The sequence below is a fragment of the Parasteatoda tepidariorum genome, chromosome 7 (assembly GCF_982258835.1).
Source record: "Parasteatoda tepidariorum strain Cologne lab strain chromosome 7, Ptep-v5.0, whole genome shotgun sequence".
Lineage (NCBI taxonomy): Eukaryota > Metazoa > Arthropoda > Arachnida > Araneae > Theridiidae > Parasteatoda > Parasteatoda tepidariorum.
In genome coordinates this window covers 86,831,993-86,853,669 of record NC_141761.1, presented here as the reverse complement: position 1 = coordinate 86,853,669, position 21,677 = coordinate 86,831,993, and the positions used below count along the sequence as shown (strand labels likewise).

General features: G+C 29.3%; 1 protein-coding gene across 2 annotated transcripts; it reads right to left on the bottom strand.

The window, feature by feature from the left end:
- Positions 1-19,637: 19,637 nt before the first annotated feature.
- On the bottom strand, positions 19,638-21,591 carry LOC147807294 (uncharacterized). Of its 2 annotated transcripts, none has more exons than XM_087168210.1 (3): positions 21,378-21,591; positions 20,215-20,418; positions 19,638-19,871 (listed from the first exon to the last, which is right to left on the bottom strand). In XM_087168210.1, exons 2-3 carry the CDS (start codon positions 20,362-20,364, stop codon positions 19,776-19,778), a joined length of 246 nt encoding a protein of 81 aa, XP_087024336.1. In that variant the 5' UTR covers positions 20,365-20,418; positions 21,378-21,591; the 3' UTR covers positions 19,638-19,775. The 2 variants fall into 2 exon arrangements, with proteins under 2 accessions (XP_087024336.1, XP_087024337.1); XM_087168211.1 differs by having other exon boundaries at positions 21,103-21,398.
- Between the last annotated feature and the right edge of the window lie 86 nt (positions 21,592-21,677).

Sequence of the window (21,677 nt, the reverse complement as noted above, 5' to 3'; positions counted from 1 at the left end):
TTTTTTAAAAAATTAAATAAATGAATAAAGTAAACAGCACATTGGAGCAGGAAGCGGGAAGGTGATAATATCCATTCCGTTATATTAACATTTTAAATAAAACCTGTTGATACTTGAGTTTTTTTAAAAGTAAAATGTTTCATTTATGTTCTTTTTTTCAATATTAACGTGAATAATTTTAATAAATGGAAATAGTAGTATGTTGCATGGTTAATAGCATTAAAATAACTTAAATCTTGAAAGAAAATAATAATAATAAATAAACACACTGAATAATTTTTTTTAAAATTTAATTAATGAGGTAAAAACATTTCTAACTTCTTAAAACAAAATAAGAAGAGATACATGCAATGTCAGAAAAATCAGTGCAAGATTAAATTTGCTACAACCGCAAAGAAACATCAAGTTAAGCCATATTTTCTATTCAACTCTAGCCAAAGTATTGTGCGATTCAAAATTTGATTGACGCAAAATGAAATTCATTTATACGTTGCAAAAACAAATTACAATTTTTTTATAGAAATATATCACTTTTTAGTCTTAGACTTACTTTGAATAATTATTGCTCTAAATTATTTGAAACGTGTACCATTGTTTTTTTTCGCAATAAAATTTAAAGCATAATATTTACTTCACTGATAATTTGAATATAAATTATTATATTATACTCGATATGATTGTTTTAATGCAGACATGTTTGTATATAATAATATTTTTATTTTTATTTTGCTATATTGGAGACAATAGTTACAGACAGAAATCATACGTTTTGGGGCGGAAAAAAAATAAGGCACAAATCGTTAGTCTAGAAAACTTCTAGAAGTTTTTATTTTATACTTTGGTTGATTCCAGGCGAAAATCGTTTAATATTTGAACGCGTAGTTAGTGATTCTAATCAATGACATAGCAAGGTTTTTGATTTTCATTCACAGATAGGTAGCGTCTTAGGTACAAATTGTGGATTTTTATTAGATAGCTCAGTTCTTGTAAGTATTGCGGCAAAACTTTTCGTGAACATTGCATACAAATTCAAGAAAATTCAGTTGGGAGCAAAAAATAATACACTGAACTCAGCAACCACCAAAAAATAAAGTTATTGGTAGAACAAACTGGAGGATATTTGGGGAAATGATAAAGCGTCTATTGGTGATGAAGGAAAATGCCCAAATATCATTTTAATTACTCACAAAAGGTAGATAAGGACAGAATAAGATAGATAGAGGAAGCTACGAATAAGAAAGGGATGAAAAGGTTTCTTTCCTAGTTTTTCAGGAATACGAACTTATAGAATGCATGGTGTCATAAAATTATCCCCGCTCGTTCTTCCAAGCTAACAGTAAATACTTTTATACGTCGTCTAGAACAATCAAACTTTCAAAATATTTTTGAAATAGAAACGATTTTTTAGAAATTTTATCCATTCCTCATATAAGAAGAAAAATTATTGCACTTTCTCCTAAATTAGAACACATAGAAAAACGGCAGACCACATTCATTCATAACGAAAATTACTAGACTTAGTCCCCCTCGTTTCCTCCCTCGTGAAACAGTTGATTTTTATTTATTTTTTAATTTAAGCATTACAAAGAGGTTATTCAAAAGAAAATAAAAGGATAATTATGACTGACTAGGACTAAAGTCTTTTTCAAATTGTATTCAAATGATTAATTTATTGACAAAATTTGAAATTTATTAAAATTGCTAAAATCGAAACAGAACAAAAAACTTAGGTAACTGTTTCCAATTGCGTTATTAGAAAAAAAAGAAAATTTAAAAAGGAGAAAAAAAAGCTGAAAAGACAGCAAAACAACTATTGTTTTCTTTTTAAGAATTTTCTTTAAGAAAAAAAAAAGATTTGATTACATAAAATATGATAGAGTTTTCTTATGTCTACCAATATTAATCATCAGATTTTGAATAAATTGTTTTGAATTAATTTCAATTGAATGGTACCATTGAAATAAATATATTTTATGAATATGCTTACATTTATTTAATGGTTGATTTTGTGAAATGATTTAAAATTTAAATATCACTATACAATATAATTTCTTATATCATTGAAATCTTTAAAATTTTAAATTATAATTTCTGCGCAATTAGATTTTTTTGAACAAGTATTTTAAATTCCTTAAAAGTTCTGTTTTCAAAATCTTTATTAAATATTCTAAATATTGTTAAATCTGTTTTAAGATTGGCTGCCAGCAAAAAAAAAAAGAAAAAAAAAAAAATGCCCACAATATTTAAAATCTTTTAATTTTTAAGTATTAGTTTTTAGACATTAAATTTCATTATTTCTAATAAAAATCACATTTCTTATTTTGAAAAAAAAAAAATTTAAGAAGAGAGAAAAATAACTAAGTAGAGGAAGTTTATTTCTTATAATTTTCTGTTTCTACTTTGCATTAGTAACAATATATGTCTCTGCTTAATTATTTACTTACTTAATTATATTTTTTTTTATGTGTGGATAAAAAATTTTTCTATTTTTTTTCTTAAATCTATGGGAAACACCCTAAACTAGGGTACGTAGTCGATCAGAGAAGGTATATATGAAATTGAAAATGCATGAAAAATTTGCACTTAATAAATTGAAGTATATATTATTTTCCCCTAATTAAAACAATTAAAATTTAATTAACTCATGTTATTGTTTAAAGAGAGAGAGACTAACAGTTGAATTATTAGACATTATTTACTAAAAGAAACTAATTAAATACAATAGAAAAAGTGTAATAGAAAAAAGGCTAGATATCTTTAATTTTATCACCATAGAAAAACCAACAGTACTTAGTTAATATTATATTTATAAATCTGATGAAAATTGCACGACCTTTTGGTGTGACAATGTTTGAATATGAATTTCTCTAACTTTTTCCCCTCCAATATCAGTTTTATCTATATCTTTTTCTTAAGGTGTTCCGTGTTTTTTCCTTATTTTTTACGATGATCGCTAATCTCTCTCTCCCAGAAAAAAAAAAAAATATAGTATAATTTTTTCTTGAATTTAAAAAAAAAAACAACAGAAAATGAACTGGTTGAATTTTGTGTATTTTTCTTTGGTGACGTTTACTGTGTGCAATACCTTACAATGCCTTTCCGCAGCTATTGTAATTCCACGAGTAACAATGAAGAAGGAATAGACAAGTATTGAAAGAATTTCTGCCTCTGGTAACTGTGGGTTAGTAGGATAGTTTAGATGCCCTGTGGTGAAGAGGAGTCAAAAAGCTTTGTGAAATTTCTCTATGTAAAGCAAATAGTGGACAACCGTATTGTGTAAATCATTACTCAGAATACTTACAAACATTAGTCTTTCCCTTGCCGCGAAAAAAAAAAAGAAAAGAAATATTCCTAAGGGAGTACTACCACAGTAATGTAAATTTGAAATAGAACACTGAAGGATTTTTATGAAAAAAAAATGATTACGCATAATTAAGAAAAAGAAAAAAAAAGAAAATATTTATTATTTAAAGTTAGTAAAATATTAACACTAATCATTAGCATTTTGAATAACATTAAAACGAATTGATATCAATGAGGTTGAGAATCAATGAGAAATTAAAGTAGTACTTTGATCGATAAAAACTTGATTTTTGTATGACAAATGAAAGGCTTTCAAACATTTTCGAAAATTTGTTAGGTCGTCTATTTCTAAACATTTTCTGAACAAAAATAAACGAAAAAGATATTGAAAAAAGTAGAAATACTGAAAATTCTTTAGAATAAATTCGTATCTTGAATACATTCGTACATTGAAATAAATTTGTAGACATTAATGTATTGTATTTTCAATATTTTTATGCACCATAAAATATTAAAAGATAATGTCTAAGTTTCTTTATTCGCGATCAATATCGAGTAACATAACGACGCATATCATAATGAAAAATATAAGTTTTAATGTTGTTATACATTTTTAAATTTAAAAAAGTAACTAAAACAAGAAATCAGTCCTTTTTCAATTTCAATCCTTTTTTTTTTTTCATTTATCGATTTATGCGGCGTATTATTATTTAACAATAAAGCATTGATCTTTATCATTCGAAGACTATTCGAAAGTTTTATGTAAGTGTTCCTGAGGTTTCCTTGTGTACCTGCTCAAAAGCACATTAATTCGTATATGTACGTATAAAACACTACATTTCCTCTGTGTACTAGATATATTGTTTTGAAAAAAAATTCCGCGAAAAACTATGTTGTAATTAAAATTTGATTCCACTTTTTAATAAGAAAAATTAAGTATAAGGTAATTGCTCAAGCATCATAACCTCCAAAGACTTGAGAATAAGAATTGTATTAGGTAATTAAGTTGAAATATCAAACAAATTTCTGTATGCGCTAATTACAAAACGCTTTCTTTTTTCTATTACAAAAGTGTTTTTTTTTCCTTCTTTCTTTTATTTATTCCTTTTTTTTAACCATGGATGTATTTTAACAAGTGTAAAATAAATGTTAATCAATGTTTAACAGAATTAATTGAACAACTTTCTTATTCCTATGAATAGCGAATATTTAATGTGGTTAGAGTGAAGTACAGTTTCGTCAGTTTAGGCTATTTTGTCAGTAAACTCGACATGGAAATCCAATATGGCAACAGTTTATTTTACGTTTCAGTTAAAAGAAAAAATTTTAAATTCATATATACTTATATTTAGCACGATTTTAACAAGTCAAATTGCCACAAATGAACATAGCCGTTGATTAAATGGTTCTTTTTTTTTTTTTGCTTCAAAAATAAAATTTCATAATGTGATATGAAAAAAATTATAATTTCGTTTTGAAATTTATAGTGTTAATGCAAAGAAAAATTATTAAACCGAAGAAATTAATATATGTTCCATAATTATTCGAAGTTTGCTTAACGGTTGCACTATGACAAACTCTTGTGGCTAAGAGAAGAGAATTATTAAAGTATAGCAGCTCTTAGGAATTCCCGCGAAGAATAAAAAAACGCTATGTTTTAGTTTTAATTGTAATTTGACACAATTATAAATTCTTATTGATTAAATAATTGTAAATACTTTAACATCAATTCTGAAAAACATTTATTTATTTATTTATTTTTTATAAAAAAGGGCTGTGAAGCATTTCGTTATAGCACAGGATACGTCCATTTGTTGATTTAAAACAGTGTCTTTCCGTGAAGTGTGCATTAGAAGATAAAATTTGGTGTTTGGCGCTTTCTCTAAGAGCCATGCCTGCAATTTTTAAAGTTAAGAATAGCAACCTTAGGAGAAAACTTTTCAACAATGCATAGGGAGGGAACTAATTGATGTTAACTGACAATCCTATTTTCTCCCCTCCCCCAATGAACCCCAACAACCGCGAAGCTACCTTCCCCACCTTATTCACCTGGAGAGTCACGAAACAACACCTATCCGGAGTTTGCATGTAGATGTTTTTTCGTGACGCTTCGGAAATAAGGGGTTAAATCATTTACAAAAATAAATTTCTTACAAAATTTAAATAAAAATTTATAAATTAAACTTCACATGTCAGATTTGTGTAGATCAATACTTTCGTATCATCCAGTTATAAACGCCTTTTATTCAATGTTCCATTGCCAATCCATCTAACCTCCTGAATGGCAATCATATCAATATTGTATTGTTCTATCTGCTCCAACAGCAAATGCAAAGCTTTGGCTCTATAGAGAAACAGAACGTTCCAGTTTCCAATTCTCATATCCAAATTTCGTTTTCCAAATCGTTTCCATGAAGTCATCCGGGATTTTTCTTCTAAGGATTTCGTAACAAGAGATTTTTATAGGATAGAGGCAAGGGCGCCGGCAGAATAATATAAAAGGAGGTGCAACCCTCTAACAAACTAGCCCCCCCCCCCACCAAAAAAAATTGAAATGGTCTGATATTGCATTTTGGTTCGTTATTACATATACTTTCATCTGCTAATTTTTTTCAAGATATATTTCTTCGTCGTTAACAAGATATTTAAAAAAAAGTACGAATTTCTTGTACTTGCAAATTTTACCAAGAGAAACTGTACTGATGGCGCTGGCATAGCTACTGACTTTGAAACACAAATAACTACAAACAGTAGTTTCGTATACTAACGTGTTTGTGCACGCTTAAGATTGGTATTTATTGTGTTGATGAAGTTTTACAGTTGTGAGAAATCAGTTTGTGTTATACACCTTTGTTAAGCTATATAACAAATAGAAAACATAATATTATTTATATTTTAGACGCCCGGTGGCTGAGTTGAAGCGCTTCGCACTCCCGTGCCACAGGTCCTGGGTTCGATCCTCGGACCGGGCAAGGTTGACTCAGCCTTTCATCCCTTCAGTTGGTCGATAAATGAGTACCAAGCATGCTTGGGAACTAAACACTGGGAGTTTCGCGTTCGGCTGACCACCTAAACGGAACATCTGCTCCTGCACCCTGGAGCCCAAGGTCTAGAAAACTGAGATGGGCACAGTAGGCGTTGGCTCTCTTTGGGCTGTCGTGCCACTGAGTCTGAGTTGAGAATTTATATTTTTTTAAATGAAATTTAGAAATATAGCTTAGATATATGCTAAGTTAGTGCATGCTCAGTGTGCATAAGAAAAGAATCAAAGATGACTCAGAATTCATTGAAAAAGTTATAAACAGATTTGGACAGCAAACAAGACGATTACAATTCTTGTTCGATTAAGCAATTTTTTAATTGTTATGTATCAATTATTTAATTATTTGTTTTTGAATAAAAAATTTTTAATAAAAATTTTTTGTAACAAAATTATTTTTCTGTATAGCTTTAATTGTTTTTAAAAAAAAAAGCCAGGGGGGTGCAAGTGCACCCCCTTGCACCCCGCTGCCGGCGCCCTTGGATAGAGGTGTCAACCCTATGCCCAACCCCAGCCTGGAGGACCAGTCCCCTGATATAATCCCCAGAGGCAGGGTGCCCGGTTATACCCCCAGACACTGGGTACCCATTTAGTCACGTTTTACGACATGCATGCGCTGCATTGGGACTATTCTTTCATACCCGGTCACCACACGGGTAGAAAATTGTATCGCAACATTTGAGAGAAAGATTTTGTGGAGTATACTTGGTGGTGTAAATGAAAACAATAACTGGAGAAGGAGATTTAACTTTGAACTGTACAAGATTTTTAAACAACCTAATATTATTAAATACATAAAAATAAATAGAATGAATTGGATGGCCCTCGTGATTCGAATGAGTGATGACAATACAATAAGAAAGATTCTGCTTTTTAAACCCACTGGAACAAGAAAGCGTGCAAGGCCGTGGTTAAGATGGGCTGACTCAATGGAGTGTGATTTTCTCGCAATTAATGAAAAGAATTGGGGATCAAAGGTGAATCAGAAGTCGTCATGGAGAAATTTTCAGAGGAAGGCATTGGCTCACATTGGGCTGTCTGGCTAACTATGATGATGATGTGTTATAAACGCCTCTTTTTGCGATGCCATCTGCTGATAATAGGCAGGTTCGGATAAGAGAGGAAAATAGGAATTTTTTAAATTATACAGATGCGATTATTCTTGGATAAATATATTTTATGATTATATGCAAAAACTTTTCGATTCGCGTAAAAAATTCCTGAAATATGGCGAAATGTGCAAAAATTTACATAAAATTCAAATTAGTCGAAATAAAGGAAATGTTTATCCAGAAAAAGTACTTTTTTCTAATTCTGTAACTCATAATTAACTAAATAACAGTATATAATTAGCATACTCGAGGATGACTCTTTGGACCCTTGAGATTGACACTTATTTAATAAACATCCGAATATTAAGGCAAAAACTATTCCGGTTGAATTTTTTTTCCTAACATATTTCTTTAATTTCTACTTTCATACTCAGCACAAAAATAATCCAAAGTCATTGATAACTGTGTTCTTGAACAAAGCTTTGAAATAATTAGTAGAAATAAAAAATAATACATTGGATAATATTTAACCTATACTTAATCAAACAACGACAATCTGCAGGGGTCACCGGAAATCGTTGTCTCACTTCCCAAAAATTCTCAGTATTCGGCAAATTTTGTCTAGCTATTCGGTAAATTTATGAAATTTCATTTGCTCTCTTTTTTTTTAGAACACAAGTAAAATTAGTCAATATTACACCTTTATTTAATTTTATTTTAAATACCGATGAAAAAAATATGCAGAAGTATCATTTCATCATTTTTAAATCTTTCTCAACTAATCCCTCCCTTGCAATTTTCTATTTCCCAATACAAAAAAGCCTGTTTCCTCAGAAATTGAAAAATAAGACGCCGATTAGCTTGACTTCAATAAACTCCTTCGCTTTCTTTTACGGAAATGAAAAATTCAAAAAAATGTAACGGTGGGCGTGCAAAGATAGTTAGTTCAAAAATATAGGCGAATGTTGCATGAAGTTGTAAAAAAATTACTACTGCAGAAATTTATCTTAATTTTTAAATGCATAAAATTTTGCCAACTAAAAGACAGTGTCAACGATGCAAAGTTAAATGTTTAACTTGGGGAAAAAAATTTTAAATTTTATCTCTATATTTAAAAAAAGTTACTGTCGCCTTCACTATTTTAAAAAATTTTCACTGAACATATGTTTCTCACTGCCACATAACTCTAAAATTATGAGATGAAACAACATTGGATCTTGAAAATTTCCAGAGAAATGAATCTATTATCAAAACTTAAATAAACATTCATGTATCAAAATGTTATTGATACTATTATTTTACGTCTTATTTAAATGCTTCTTTTTTGCGCAGCGTTATTCAGTTTAGTGGAACCTATTAGCAAGGAAATTGTATTTTTCTTTTTAAGGCCAAGTACTCTAATGTCTGTAAATGGGTAACTAGTCCCACTTTGTTTAAAATTCGAATTAGTTTTGAAAGAAAGAAATAATTTATATGGACGGTTTCAAGGACTTATAGAAAAATAAATCGCAACAAAATTAGCAATTTGGCACTCTTTTAACTAAAGATTTAAAAAAAGAAATAATAATAAAAAACAGTTGACTTTTATAAAAAGAAGACTAGTTTAAGCAGTTAAAATTTATATATTAAGTTATAAATTAGCAATTATATATTTAAAATTTTGATGTTTTTCATTAAATCTTATAAGGTTAACAAAAAAATACGTATTTTTCACAACGTTTGGAGACAACGACGCCATATATTTTCCTTTTCCTTCAACAAAAAAATTGTTTAATTATATTAGGAACTTGATTCCCAGAATATTTCATTTGTATTAGGTTCAACAATCACTAAATAACCCTCATTGAAACAAAAACTAGCGCAATTAGAAAAAGGAATAAGAATGAAACGAATTTACATATACAAGTGAAATGTTGATATAAGTAAGTGATTAAAAAAAATCAAAGCAAAATAATCATTTATTGCAGAAAAAATGCAAATGAATAGAGATTTTAATGCCCTCTTGGGCCTTCACTAGTGTGAATGCAGGATGGCATACGATCTGGATTTGAGGCACACTAATCTCTTATGACGTACAACAGCATCTCGTTCTACAATTGTTGTAAAAACACAGCTAAATCAACTAAACGTGGAGGCTGTCCAACTTGGCATCCCAAGTTGTTTCAGATATGCTCGTCCAATGACAATTCTGGGGATCGAGCAGGACAGGAAAGGGTGGTAATGAGACAGAGGCATTCCTGTGATACTCTTGTTGTACATGGCTGAATATTGTTGAAAAATGGCTCCTTGGAGCCCCGCCACAAGTCGAACACATGTGACTAAGGGCTGTGAGGGGAACGCACCGCTAGGCTTTTAAGGCCCCATGGATCAATATTAAGGGTGATCAGCTGTTGTATGCGAGTGCAACCCATACTCATGGCCGGATTTACGTATAAGCTAAATAAGCTGTAGCTTGGGGCCCCGAGATGGTAAGGGCCCCCCAGATTCCACTTTTTTCTTCTTTTTTTAAAAGTTTTATTAGGAGCTGAGGCCCTCTGATGCCCAAAATACATTTTTGTTAATCGTTTTTACATTGTCGGTGCTTTTCAAATGTTTTTATTAAATCAACTTTGGTAGTGGTTAGGGAAAACATGGAAGGTTTGCATAGTTTTTAATTCATACGTTTCTTAATATAATAAATTTCAATGTTAAAATTAATAATTATCTAAGAGCTTGTGATTTTACATCAATACTTTTTACTTAATTTATAAACTCTGTCAAATTAAAAAATATTTTGTATAAATAATTTTTTAAGAGCTAAAGAACGGGGTCAAACCCAGTTCTTTAGCCCAGTCTTAAACCTTCTTACTAAAGGGTAATTTGACCTACTTTGCTCTGATGGATGAGTATTTCAAGTTATAATAGTTGTTTACTGATGAAAAGTGAGAAATTTGAAGCACCATAGTTAAAATGAATATTAAGGTTGATTCAGTAATTTGACCTATTGGAGAGAAATATATATCTTTTATAAATTTATTTAGTTTTTCTTTCTTTTAATACTTTGTGATTTCTTTTTATTTATTTAAATGGAGGGCCACTATTCAATCCCCTCTTTGACAGCCTATCAGCCAAAATTCCTGATTTGCTCTATTCTGGATGAAATTGAGATAACAGATGTAATATTATTCTAATTTTACTTACTGCTAATAGACAGAAACAACATGTAATTATGCTTGATAGACCGTTGAAATCAAGTGGTCATCAGCTAAACAAATGTTTAAATAAGAGAAGAAAAAAAAACCTCCTGTATGACCACATTTTTCATGTTTCCCCTAAATATGAAATATGTTTAATTGGTAATATTATATTTTTAAATCAAAGTCAAAACAATTTCTTAAAATTATAAATCGAAACTTTTTATGAAATTTGGACAGCTTTGTTTTTATTTTAAACGTGTGCATTGGAAATAAAATACAATGTGAGGTAATGCAAAGTAATTTCTAATTGCTTACTATTTCTAAATTAATAATTTGGAAAGCACTTTTCTTTATAAAAGAATTTGGTTATTTTATTTTGATTTAAAAAGTGTGGTATGAAATAATAATGTAATATTTTATGAATGCTTATTCTTTTTCTAATTTGTTCAACATTCAACATATTGTTTTTAGAAATATATATTCATTTAAAAAATACCATTTCTATTTAATTGCTATTTTACTTCAAATAACTTAATAAAGGAAACCGAAATATTATATAAGATATGATTTATAGTTCGGATCTAAATATAATGAGATATTATAAAAAGTACTAACTGGAAGTTATAAATGTATTCATTCTGGTTATAAAGAATACTAATTCGTGGAACCTCTTTAACTATCCACGGAACACTGAAGTTCCATAGAACACAGTTTGGAATTGCTTCTATCATGAAAAAATTTACCAAATTTTACCACATTTACTACCGAACAGCATGGTAAAAAACTATATTTTTATTATGTTAATTTCATTTTTATTATGTTAATTTAATGCTTATGTTAAGTCATAACCAAATCGCTACGGAAAAAAATTACCGTTTTTTGGTCCTCGCACAGATACTGTAAATGTTACTATATTCTAATAGTTTTGACTATACTTTTTTTTCTCAGTGCGGTCAGTACCATGGTTCACATTTCAGAAAAGGTACTGTGTATTGCCACAAGCAAACAGTTGTGTTTTTCTCAAAATTTCAAAGGATCTTCGATTTTGATATCTCAAAATAAAATTTATTCGCAAAATTGAAGAACAAAAAACTCGTGTCTAATAGTTTTTCATAAAGAACATATCCAGAAATTTTCAACAAAATCAAGAATGTCAAATATCTAAATTACTCTTTATTTATTAAATTTTTGAAGAAAATAGATATAAAAAAAAAACCGATAGGGAGTTGTGTATAGGTGGGGCTGATGATTATGAAATCTAACGCAGAACCGAGAGATCGGGGGTTCTATTTCAGCTGATGACAGTTTTTAATCTTTATTCCTCAATACTGTAAAATGTTTTTCTTATTTTTTCTAATGTATGCATGTTAAAAGAAACTAATATTTAAAAAACTACATCTCTTGTTCAATTTGCTCACCAACCTTCGTGGTTGCTTCTCATTAACCATTGCAGATTAAGAGGAAGAAAGGTTTATTTCCATTTTTTGCACAAATCGCGAATGAGTTACTATTTGCATTTTTAAGATGACTAAATTTTGGCAAATCAATAAAATTGGTGCCTCCCGCAGAGTTACTACTCAGTGAAGATGGGCTCAAGGGATAGAGCATTTGCCTCCGAGTGAGGTGGCCCGGGTTCGAATCCCAGTGATGTCTGCTCGATACGAATTCCACACCAGGCTCGCACCGACCACAATGCTGATGCAAAATATCCTCAGTGGTAGACGAATCATGGGTTAGAGTCCCCTTGCTGTCAGACTAACCGTGGGTAGATTTCGTGGGTTTTCGTCTCCTAGCTCAAATGTGGGTTAGTTCCATCAAAAAGTCATCGACGAAGGCAAACATTTCTTCCAATACTTGATCCTGGAGTGTCCTTGTGTGCTGGATTGAGTTCAAAATGACAAGGCTACGGAGTTGAACATTAGTAGTCTTAAACTCAAAATTGGGTAAGCTGTTCAATGACGGTTATATTTTATTTTATAACCGTCGTTGAGCATCCGACCCAATTTTTGGGTTTACGACTACTAATGTTCAACTGCGTAACCTTGTCATTTTGAACCCAATCCAGAAGACAAGGGCACTCCAGGATCAAGTATTGGGAGAAATTTGTCGTCGTGGAGGACTTTTTGATGGAACTAACTCTCATTTGCGTTACATGGAGAGGAAGACCACGAGAACCTCCCACGGTTAGCCTGACGGCAAGGGGACTCTAACCCATGATCCATTTACCACTGAGGATATTTCACGTCAGCACTGTGGTCAGCGCAAGCCGGATGCGGAATTCGTATCGACCAGCCATCGCCGGTATCGAACCCTGTTCACCTTATTGGAAGGCGAACGCTCTATCCCCTGAGCCATCGTGGCTCTCAATGACGGTTATAAAATAAAATAATTTTGCCGGGATAGCCTGGTTGGTGAATTGTGAGAATGGGAGTTCGAATCCAGCCGGCCGAAGAGTACCTATGTACAAAATGGTGCATGTGAAATCTGTCAGGGTCACAAAGTCCTTCAAGTTCTCACAACAAGTCAATACCTCTAGGTACTGATCCAGGAGTTCCCTTGTCCTCTGGATTGGGTTTAAAATTACAAGACTATAGAGTTAAACAGTGGTAAACTCAAAATTAAGTTTGTTGTTCAATGGCTGTTATGAAGAAAAAAGTTAAACTAATAACTTTCTTGTATTCTTTGAAACTCCTTGCATATTTTCTATACACCTTCATAATTTCATATTTCTAAGTCTTATAAATTTTGAGCAGCCAAGCAAAATGTAAAGTAAGAAAAAAACAATTTAGAAAAAAATTAGCAAAAAAATCATTTAAAATTTCAAATGGCATATATTCAGAAGAAAAAAAAACTGTTTAATATGACCTTCCAGCATGCCAAATTTTTACTCTGTGCTTATGATGAGCTTAAAATGCGCTTCTGTTGTAGCTTTTTTTCCTCGTTCAAAAAATATGTGCAATAAAAGAAAGGTTCTACATTATAGTCTCTTCACAATCAATATATTTAGCAATCAAGTAATATCATATTCTCTAATAATATATTGCTAACATTCAACAATAAAATATAATGACAGTTTACTTTAGGTTTATAAAAATAGAATTGAACTTATGAGGTCCCCACGAAGCTTAAATCCGGCCCTGCCCATACTATTATATAAACTGTAGAAGTTGTGTGCTTGCATAGCGTATGCAGGACTGACACCCATCCAGCGTTGCCTCCGTTAGAATTCGACTTTCGAATTGGATTGGGCTGCTACCAAATGGAACCAGGTCGTCTTCAGTGATGAATCCAAATTTAATTTGGGCAGTGATAACCATTGTATACGAGTGCGGAGGCCGAGTTGTGAACGTCTCAATTCTGCCTACATTGTACAACAGCGCATAACTTCTACAGCTGGTGTATAGTATGGATACGAAGATAGAATACTTTGGCATTCCATACTTCGATAGTATGGAATGCCATCGCATACGACACAAAATCACTTCTAATAGTGATCCATGGCAGCTCAAAGATACGTTTGTGATGTTCTTTAGTCACGTGTGTAGTCATTCATGGTAGGACTCCCAGGAGCCAATTTTCGTCAAGCTATGCTCGGCCACACACAGCAAGTGTCACAGGAATGCCTCCATCACATGATCACTCTTCTCCGGCCTGCTCAATCCCCAGATTTGTCGCCATAGGAGCACATCTGGGACCACTTAGAGCGGTAAATTGGGCAGCCTCCGTGTTTAGTACTTGCGTAGGGGAAATTTCATTTCATTCTGATAACTTTAATTTGGTGTAATAATTTTTATAACAGAGACTGTAAATATTATTTAACGCGTGTGATAGTGAAAAATATTTTTTTAATCTTAACTGCTAATTAATTTCTTTCTTTTTTTATATTTATTTATAAAATGGTTCATTAATTATTTCATTTATTGACTAGAATAATTAAGAATAAAATCATTAAATCAGCAATATATTGGTGGAAAAAATTAACAGGTTGCAAAAATATTAGCAACAAAAATTTTCAATTGTTTTATTGGAATAAATAAACTATATCCTTATATACATTTTTCCACTTAAATCATATTTTTTACTTGATGTTTTCAAATTTAACAAATAAATGTATTTTAAAAGATGTCATTAAATCTATTCAATATTCGGCCACATTTGCTGAATTAAATATGACAAAGTTCTTTTTTTTTTGAAGAATAAATTTATGAAATTTTTCTAGTAAGTTCTAAAAATAAAATAAAATATAAAAGTATAAATCTTATCATTTTGCTCCTGATGTTTCTTTATTATATGTAAGGTTAATAACAGGCGATTATTCGGTCAAATTAGAAATTTCATAAGGTAAAATGGGAATTTCCCCTACCCAAATATATAAGCTTGGAATGCCACTCACAATCTGCTCTATTTTTCTAAATTTTATTTGGAACTAAATTTTCGTTGATATGAAAGATACTTTTCTACCTTTTTCTATTTTGTTTGGATCAATTAAAACAAGTTTTGTTTTCCTTTTGAATTTCCATTTGTTTTCATTTTTTCACATTACGGAACAAATTCCATATTTGCAAATAATGATTTTTACATTGTTTGCAGCTAGGAAGACTTGCCAATTTAACTAAAGACAGGAAATTTCACATCTCACTAAAACAAAAAAATTTGGAGAATCCTTAAAAATATGTTTCTTAGAAGTAACACTAACACCAAGTATGAAAGAACTAATCATTGATTTGCAGTGTTGGCAAATAACTGGTAATGTGATAGTATGAATCGCAGTGTAATTGTGGAAACAATCTTTGAATATTTTTTATGAATCTTAACACGTATTCAAATATGGTTAAAATGAGAACAATTAAAGTTTTAGCATTCATTCTTATAAAATATTCTAAAGTTTTATAATAGTTTAATAATGATAAAATACATTTTCAATTGCAAGCTACAAAAAAATTTAGTATTATGTTTAAGGTGGCTAGAACAATTCTCAAACAAAGAAAAATTAAAAAATAACGACTTTATATTAGAAATAATACATATTTGTTACATTCAGATTTATCAAGATTCATGTGATTCAGTAAAAGTCTTTAATTTTGTCTAGCAAAAAAGTTTTGCGAATAATTTATAAACTATAACTCTACAATGTAAAATTTATTCATCCTTATTAATAAAGATAAGAAACTAATTTTTAAAAATTAATCTTTGTGTTGTCACCTTTGGACTAAGGAGTTTTATTTGCAAGCAAAAATTTTGATTCTGAACAATTGATGAAAAATGCAAAGAATAAAATCATCATTAACCCATTAACACCTGACTGTTTTATAGCCTGTGATTCAAAAAAATTTTTTAAATAAATAAATAAAAAGCTATTAAAAAAAGGGAATTCTTTCAACTAAATGAATATTTTCTTTCGTTTGCTACTACTTGACTTTTGAAAAGAATAAAACACATTAGCTTGATGTGAAAACAGTCCTGCTTCAGATAAGAAGAATTCTCGAAATTCACGCGACATATATGTCACGCTTGGTCAACATGATAAAGGGACCCAAAAGTTTTTACCTTCCCTTAATTAAACTATTCTTGTCAATTTACTTTATATTTTGATAACACCATATTTAGCACCATCTAATTTGAACATCCAAGATGAATCCTTTGAGTAAAAAACTTGCATCTATCTAAGTATGTGAATAACTAAAAAAATATTTGCAGTGATTTTTTTCCCCACACTGAAAATAAGGAAACCATATATGTATAAATAAATACCATATATGTATGTATAAAAAATAATAATATTTTTTCTAACTCTTTCAGAATAAGTCTATTAAGCATTAAAATAAAATATATTTCACAATAGTTATACATTTATTTTGTTATATTTTTCTATAAACAGCAATCATTTAGTTTTTCATCAAAAGATAATTATAAATCAAAATTCAATTGTTCATTGATTTTCAATATTACAGAATGAAACAAATTACAAATTTAACTACATTAGTTCCAGTATTTATAAAAATACACTACTTAAAACTTTGCTAAAATAAAAATAAAATAAAAAAAGAATTCTTCCACAAGAAATCTCAGTTTTTTGAGGAGATGAAAGGAAATAAGAAGAGTCACAGTGAAAATTCATTCAACAGGAATTCCATTCCATAGATACGTTACATCAATACTGTCAATCCCTGTTAAGATATGATGATGAATTAATCTCTAATGTGATAAAAAATTTAAAAGACCATATCGAGTAAAATTTCAAAAACTGTCATATTTCCGGATTTACAAAAATATTATGGTTGAACGAATGTATAAAATTTAAAGTAATATGATTATAAAAACTATTTGCAGATGTTTCTACACATCAGGAAATTGTTTAAAGAAAGATACTTAAATAAAACTGAATTTTTTCTTATTACTAACCAAAATCACACTTAATAAGTTTTATCACTATGTTCTGCAGTTATTGTGTTAAACGAAAATTCAAGCAAATTTTAATTAAACGGGTAAAAACTTTCGAATATCAAGTTCATTATTTTAAAGAACTTTAAAAAAATATACATAAAAATAAGCAACAATATTTAGCTAAAAGTTTTTAATTTTCATCAACCTTGTGGTTTTGTTCCTTACTTACATTACACATTTATTGTTTACTTAAAAATCAAGTTGGCACCATTTTATAAACTTAAACCCAAGATGTAAACTTACAAGTAAATTAACATCTTTACATAAGTTAACAATAAAATATAATTTTACAAATTATAGTTATCTTATTTTATTATATTAATAACGTATTAATAAATTTTGCATAAAAATGCGATTGGACAATCTACCTACTATGGAATACAAATAACAAATTTACAAGAAAAAATATTTAAATTTGGAGATCAATAATGATAATTTACTTCCTACCTAATTGTCAAACAATACCTTAACAAAATGAAAACACATTTTTACAGTAAATGAAAAATAAGTACGAATTCATGTGCTCATGAAATTGCTATATAATAGAAACTGCAACCTTGTGATCAGCTTATTTAGTAAACAAAATTACATTTACAAAATTGTATTTGAATTCATTGAAATTGTACTATGAACAGCAAGGAATTGATTTCAAAACTTGTAATTTAGATTGACATTCAATTTAGATTGGCTATTCAATTTAGATTGACTAGATAGAAACTGGGCCTGGTGAGCAAACAAAAATTATTAAAAGAAATGTATATGTTTTCCATCAAGAAACAAAGCAGATTGCTAAGGAATCATGGGGATTGGCAACAGAAGCAAACAGGGAGCAGAGTTTCCTAGTTTATCACATAAAATGAATAGGCACACTGATGCCAAACAATAGCAACATATCTTTTTGGGCATAGAGCAATTATTGTTTTTTTCTTTGTTGTAGATCAGGGAGTAATAATAAAATATTTTTTAAAAAAAAACCATTTTATCAATATTATTTTAGATTACACTTTTCCAGAAAACACTAAATTTTAATATTTTTAATTGTATAAAAATTAACAATCTAACCACAGCCTTGAACTTAATTATCAAACTCTTTCACTCTTTGGCACTACAGCCCATGAAGAATCTTAGCTTCCCTCACCACACATCTTTTAACTTTTCAATCTTCAGCTTTCTTTTTATAGCTGTTAACTTTCAAGATTTTAGGTCTCGCTTTCTGAGTCTACCAACACTTCTATTTCCTGTTATTCTCCCCCAAAAGACCTTTTTTAAACTTTGATTCTCATACATTTTTATTAAGTGACCCAACCACTTTTAGACTTTATGATATTAATTATATCTTTGTCTTTAGATATAATTAATATCATAAGGGATATCTCTGATGTGACTCTCTATTTACTTTAAAATGCGTGCATTTTATTAATAAATTGGTCCCTAAATTTAACCTTCTGAGTGAGTTTGTTATTTTTTCCTACATAAAAAACAATTTCTACGTGGGATGGGGGAACACTAAGTACATAAAAACTGTAGTTCTAATGCTAAAAAAAATTCAATAAAAAAAAAACGTAAGCATGATGATCAGATTTTTTAATACAAGTAAAACACTATATCACATATTTGTGACAACTATAACATTGAAAATTAAATAATGCTTTTAAATTGCAAAAGAAAAAAGTCTAGTTTTTCAGGTTTATATTGATATAATGCCTATACTATTATATGTGGGGGGAAAAGTTTTATGTATTGCAATATTGTTTACTTATTCATATAAATATGCCCAAAATGTGTATTTCCTAATAAATTCTGTTTGAAACATAACACCATAAGAAACAAAAACTTCACGTAAGAAAAGCTACTCGAAACTAAAGTACTGCAAAATTAAACAAGAACCACAGAATATGATAAACTAGGATGTAAACTATTTAGAGAATGAGAAATAGCATAAAATATTACTTAATCTGTGTTTAATAAATGTAATAAATAAATAAAATAAAGCTCAAATGAAAATCTTCAATTTTAATGTCTTTAAAAAGAAAAATTTACATATTCGAAAATTGGAAATTTAATTGTTACATTTACCCGAGTATCATTCTTCTCATGATGAGAGAGATGAGTTGGATCCATAATAAAAAAATATTAATTTGTGGAATGATCCCTTTCGAACATTCTTATTTCAACTCTGTAATTTAGTACATAAGTTAACCGGAGAAAATGAATAAAAAGAAGTTAACTACTCTTGTTAAAAGCTAAAATTGAGTATTTTTGTTCCATTATTTGACCAAAATAATGATTTCTTACAGTGCACATTATTTTGTTTAAATATATAATATTTGAAATATTTATGTTTTATTACTGCAGAAAACCATTCTGAATTGCTATGTTGCTTTATTTCTGCCAGAAAGATACACATATTTAGAAGATACTAGTAAACAAGGAAGAGGCTGTAATTTGCATCTCAATGAGATCAAACCTCTTCAAAACAGAAACTTTTATGCATAAATTTTTGTCAGTAATTTCTTTAAAATATTATTTTCAAACAAGTGGGAGAGTATGTTGATAAGCAAAAGCATGAAAAGAAAATAGAATGAAAGTAATATAAAAAAAAGAGAAGTAAAGCACGAAATATAGAAAAAAATTCATTTGACATTTATTATGACTCTCATATCATAAACATTCTAGTTTTAGGATAACAATGAAGATGAATGACAAATAAATGTTACAAACAATAAATAATAGTATAAAAACAAATTACTACAAAATCAGTTACATAGAAGTGCCTGATTCATGACTTTTCTTGATATTTTCATTTTGTACTTTATCTAATTCCCATAGGGGTATATTGTTTTTCTTTATGGCAACCTAAGATCGAAAGGAAAATACATTAATAGATTTCCATAAAAAAAAAAACTCATAAAGTAAAAAATTTATAATAGTGTATAGTAATAAGCTTATTTTTCGAAATTGACACTTGCAAAACAAATTTTAATTTGAAAAGGATACACCTGAAGGTATTTTTCCTGCACAATTGAAACTAGCTTCTACTGAGTAATATAAAGACACACACTATCAACTGACATTTAACATAATCATTTCATTACTTTAGTTACACAAAGAATGTATAAAAAAATGTTTCATCAAGATTTCTAAAATCTTTGAAAGTTTTATTTTAAGAAATTTTAATCATATAGATATACACTCTTACCTTTAAACATTTCTGGTACTCTTGAAACAAAGGCTCACAAATACTTAAATCTCCTTCCTTGTTTTTCAAAAACCTTTCCGAATACCAATAATTAAAACATTTTTCATATTCTTTTTTCAGCTCTATACAATCCTTTCCAAGACTGTCCATTTTAGAAAAACATAATATATTTTTTTACAATTTGAAACTAGAATGAACATAAACCTGAAATAAAATAGACATCAAAATATAGCAAAATTCAAAATAAAAACAAATAAATACCTTGAAATGAAAAGACATTAAATAATAAAAATATTTTTCCAATTTTCTTTTTAGTTTTGTAGAATCCTTGCAATTTGTCCATTTTAGAAAAGCACAAAACACTTTTTTCCTTTTTAGAATTTTAAACTAAATGGCACCTGAGGATAAAGAGTTCAAAAATAATAAACTTATTAAGAATACATAATGAAATATAAATGAGTTCATTAGAAAATAAATTAGTTGTTGTATAAAAATAATGATCTACAATACAGTTATACAAGCAAAAAGACCAGACAGCACACACAAACTCACTTGTATGACAAATATTTGATCAATATGGAAACTTCCTGCTACTTATTCTAATACAGTGTTACCGCGAACTCTACCAATACTAAATAATTCACATATGGTACCGGTACTGCTTAGAGGTCAAGATTACCTCAAACAAATTTTTTGGGTCAATATTGTTATTAATAATTACCTACACACCTTACACAAAGAAATAAAATCGAAACTTTTGTGCAACAAACAAAACGCCAATAAAAGGCAGAGAAAAATCACCAGAAGATCATAATTGTATAGTGCATATTAATTTCTATAATATTTAGTAGTACTGAAGATAATTAGATTGAGTATAAAAATATTTACGTTTAGCATATTCAGGACCTGACTATCGAATGTATCTCAAATTATACACTATAAGTATTTGATTTTGTGTTCAATGGTACCTTGAACACAATAAAAAGTAATAATAAGTATTTTGAAATACAAATCTGAATTTTAAAGTAAAAGGGACGAAAAATCTCCATCCCAGGATTGAGATAATGTTTTTATAGCTCTTTCTTTGATTTAAACAGGCATATTATATGAAGGATTTCTTTTACAGAAAATAAAACAATCAAAAAACTTTTCTGACAAATTACCAGAATTTTGGCAGTTTAAATAAAAATTTGCAGTTTGAAGCATAGAAACTTGATGCAACTAATTGTTTGTTTACAAATGTTACCAGGGCAGTAAGTTTATGTAGCCATTATTAAAAAATACAAAAGAAATTTAACAATTTTCGTGATGTGAAAAATATCTTATTACTGAACCTTAAGACATGCTTTAAAAAATATTGAAATATTTAATAAATATTAATTTAAAATTGCTCGGAGATTTTATAGAACTTTATGTGAGCTTGGAACTTGCATATATTCCTACGAGGTTGTTGTATCTGGGCC

Excerpts from the sequence above, each read along its gene's own strand:
- LOC147807294 (XM_087168210.1), bottom strand. The coding sequence starts at position 20,364 with ATGGACAGTCTTGGAAAGGATTGTATAGAGCTGAAAAAAGAATATGAA. Across the intron at positions 19,872-20,214 it reads AGTACCAGAAATGTTTAAAG|GTTGCCATAAAGAAAAACAA; the intron begins GTAAGAGTGTAT and ends TTTCGATCTTAG.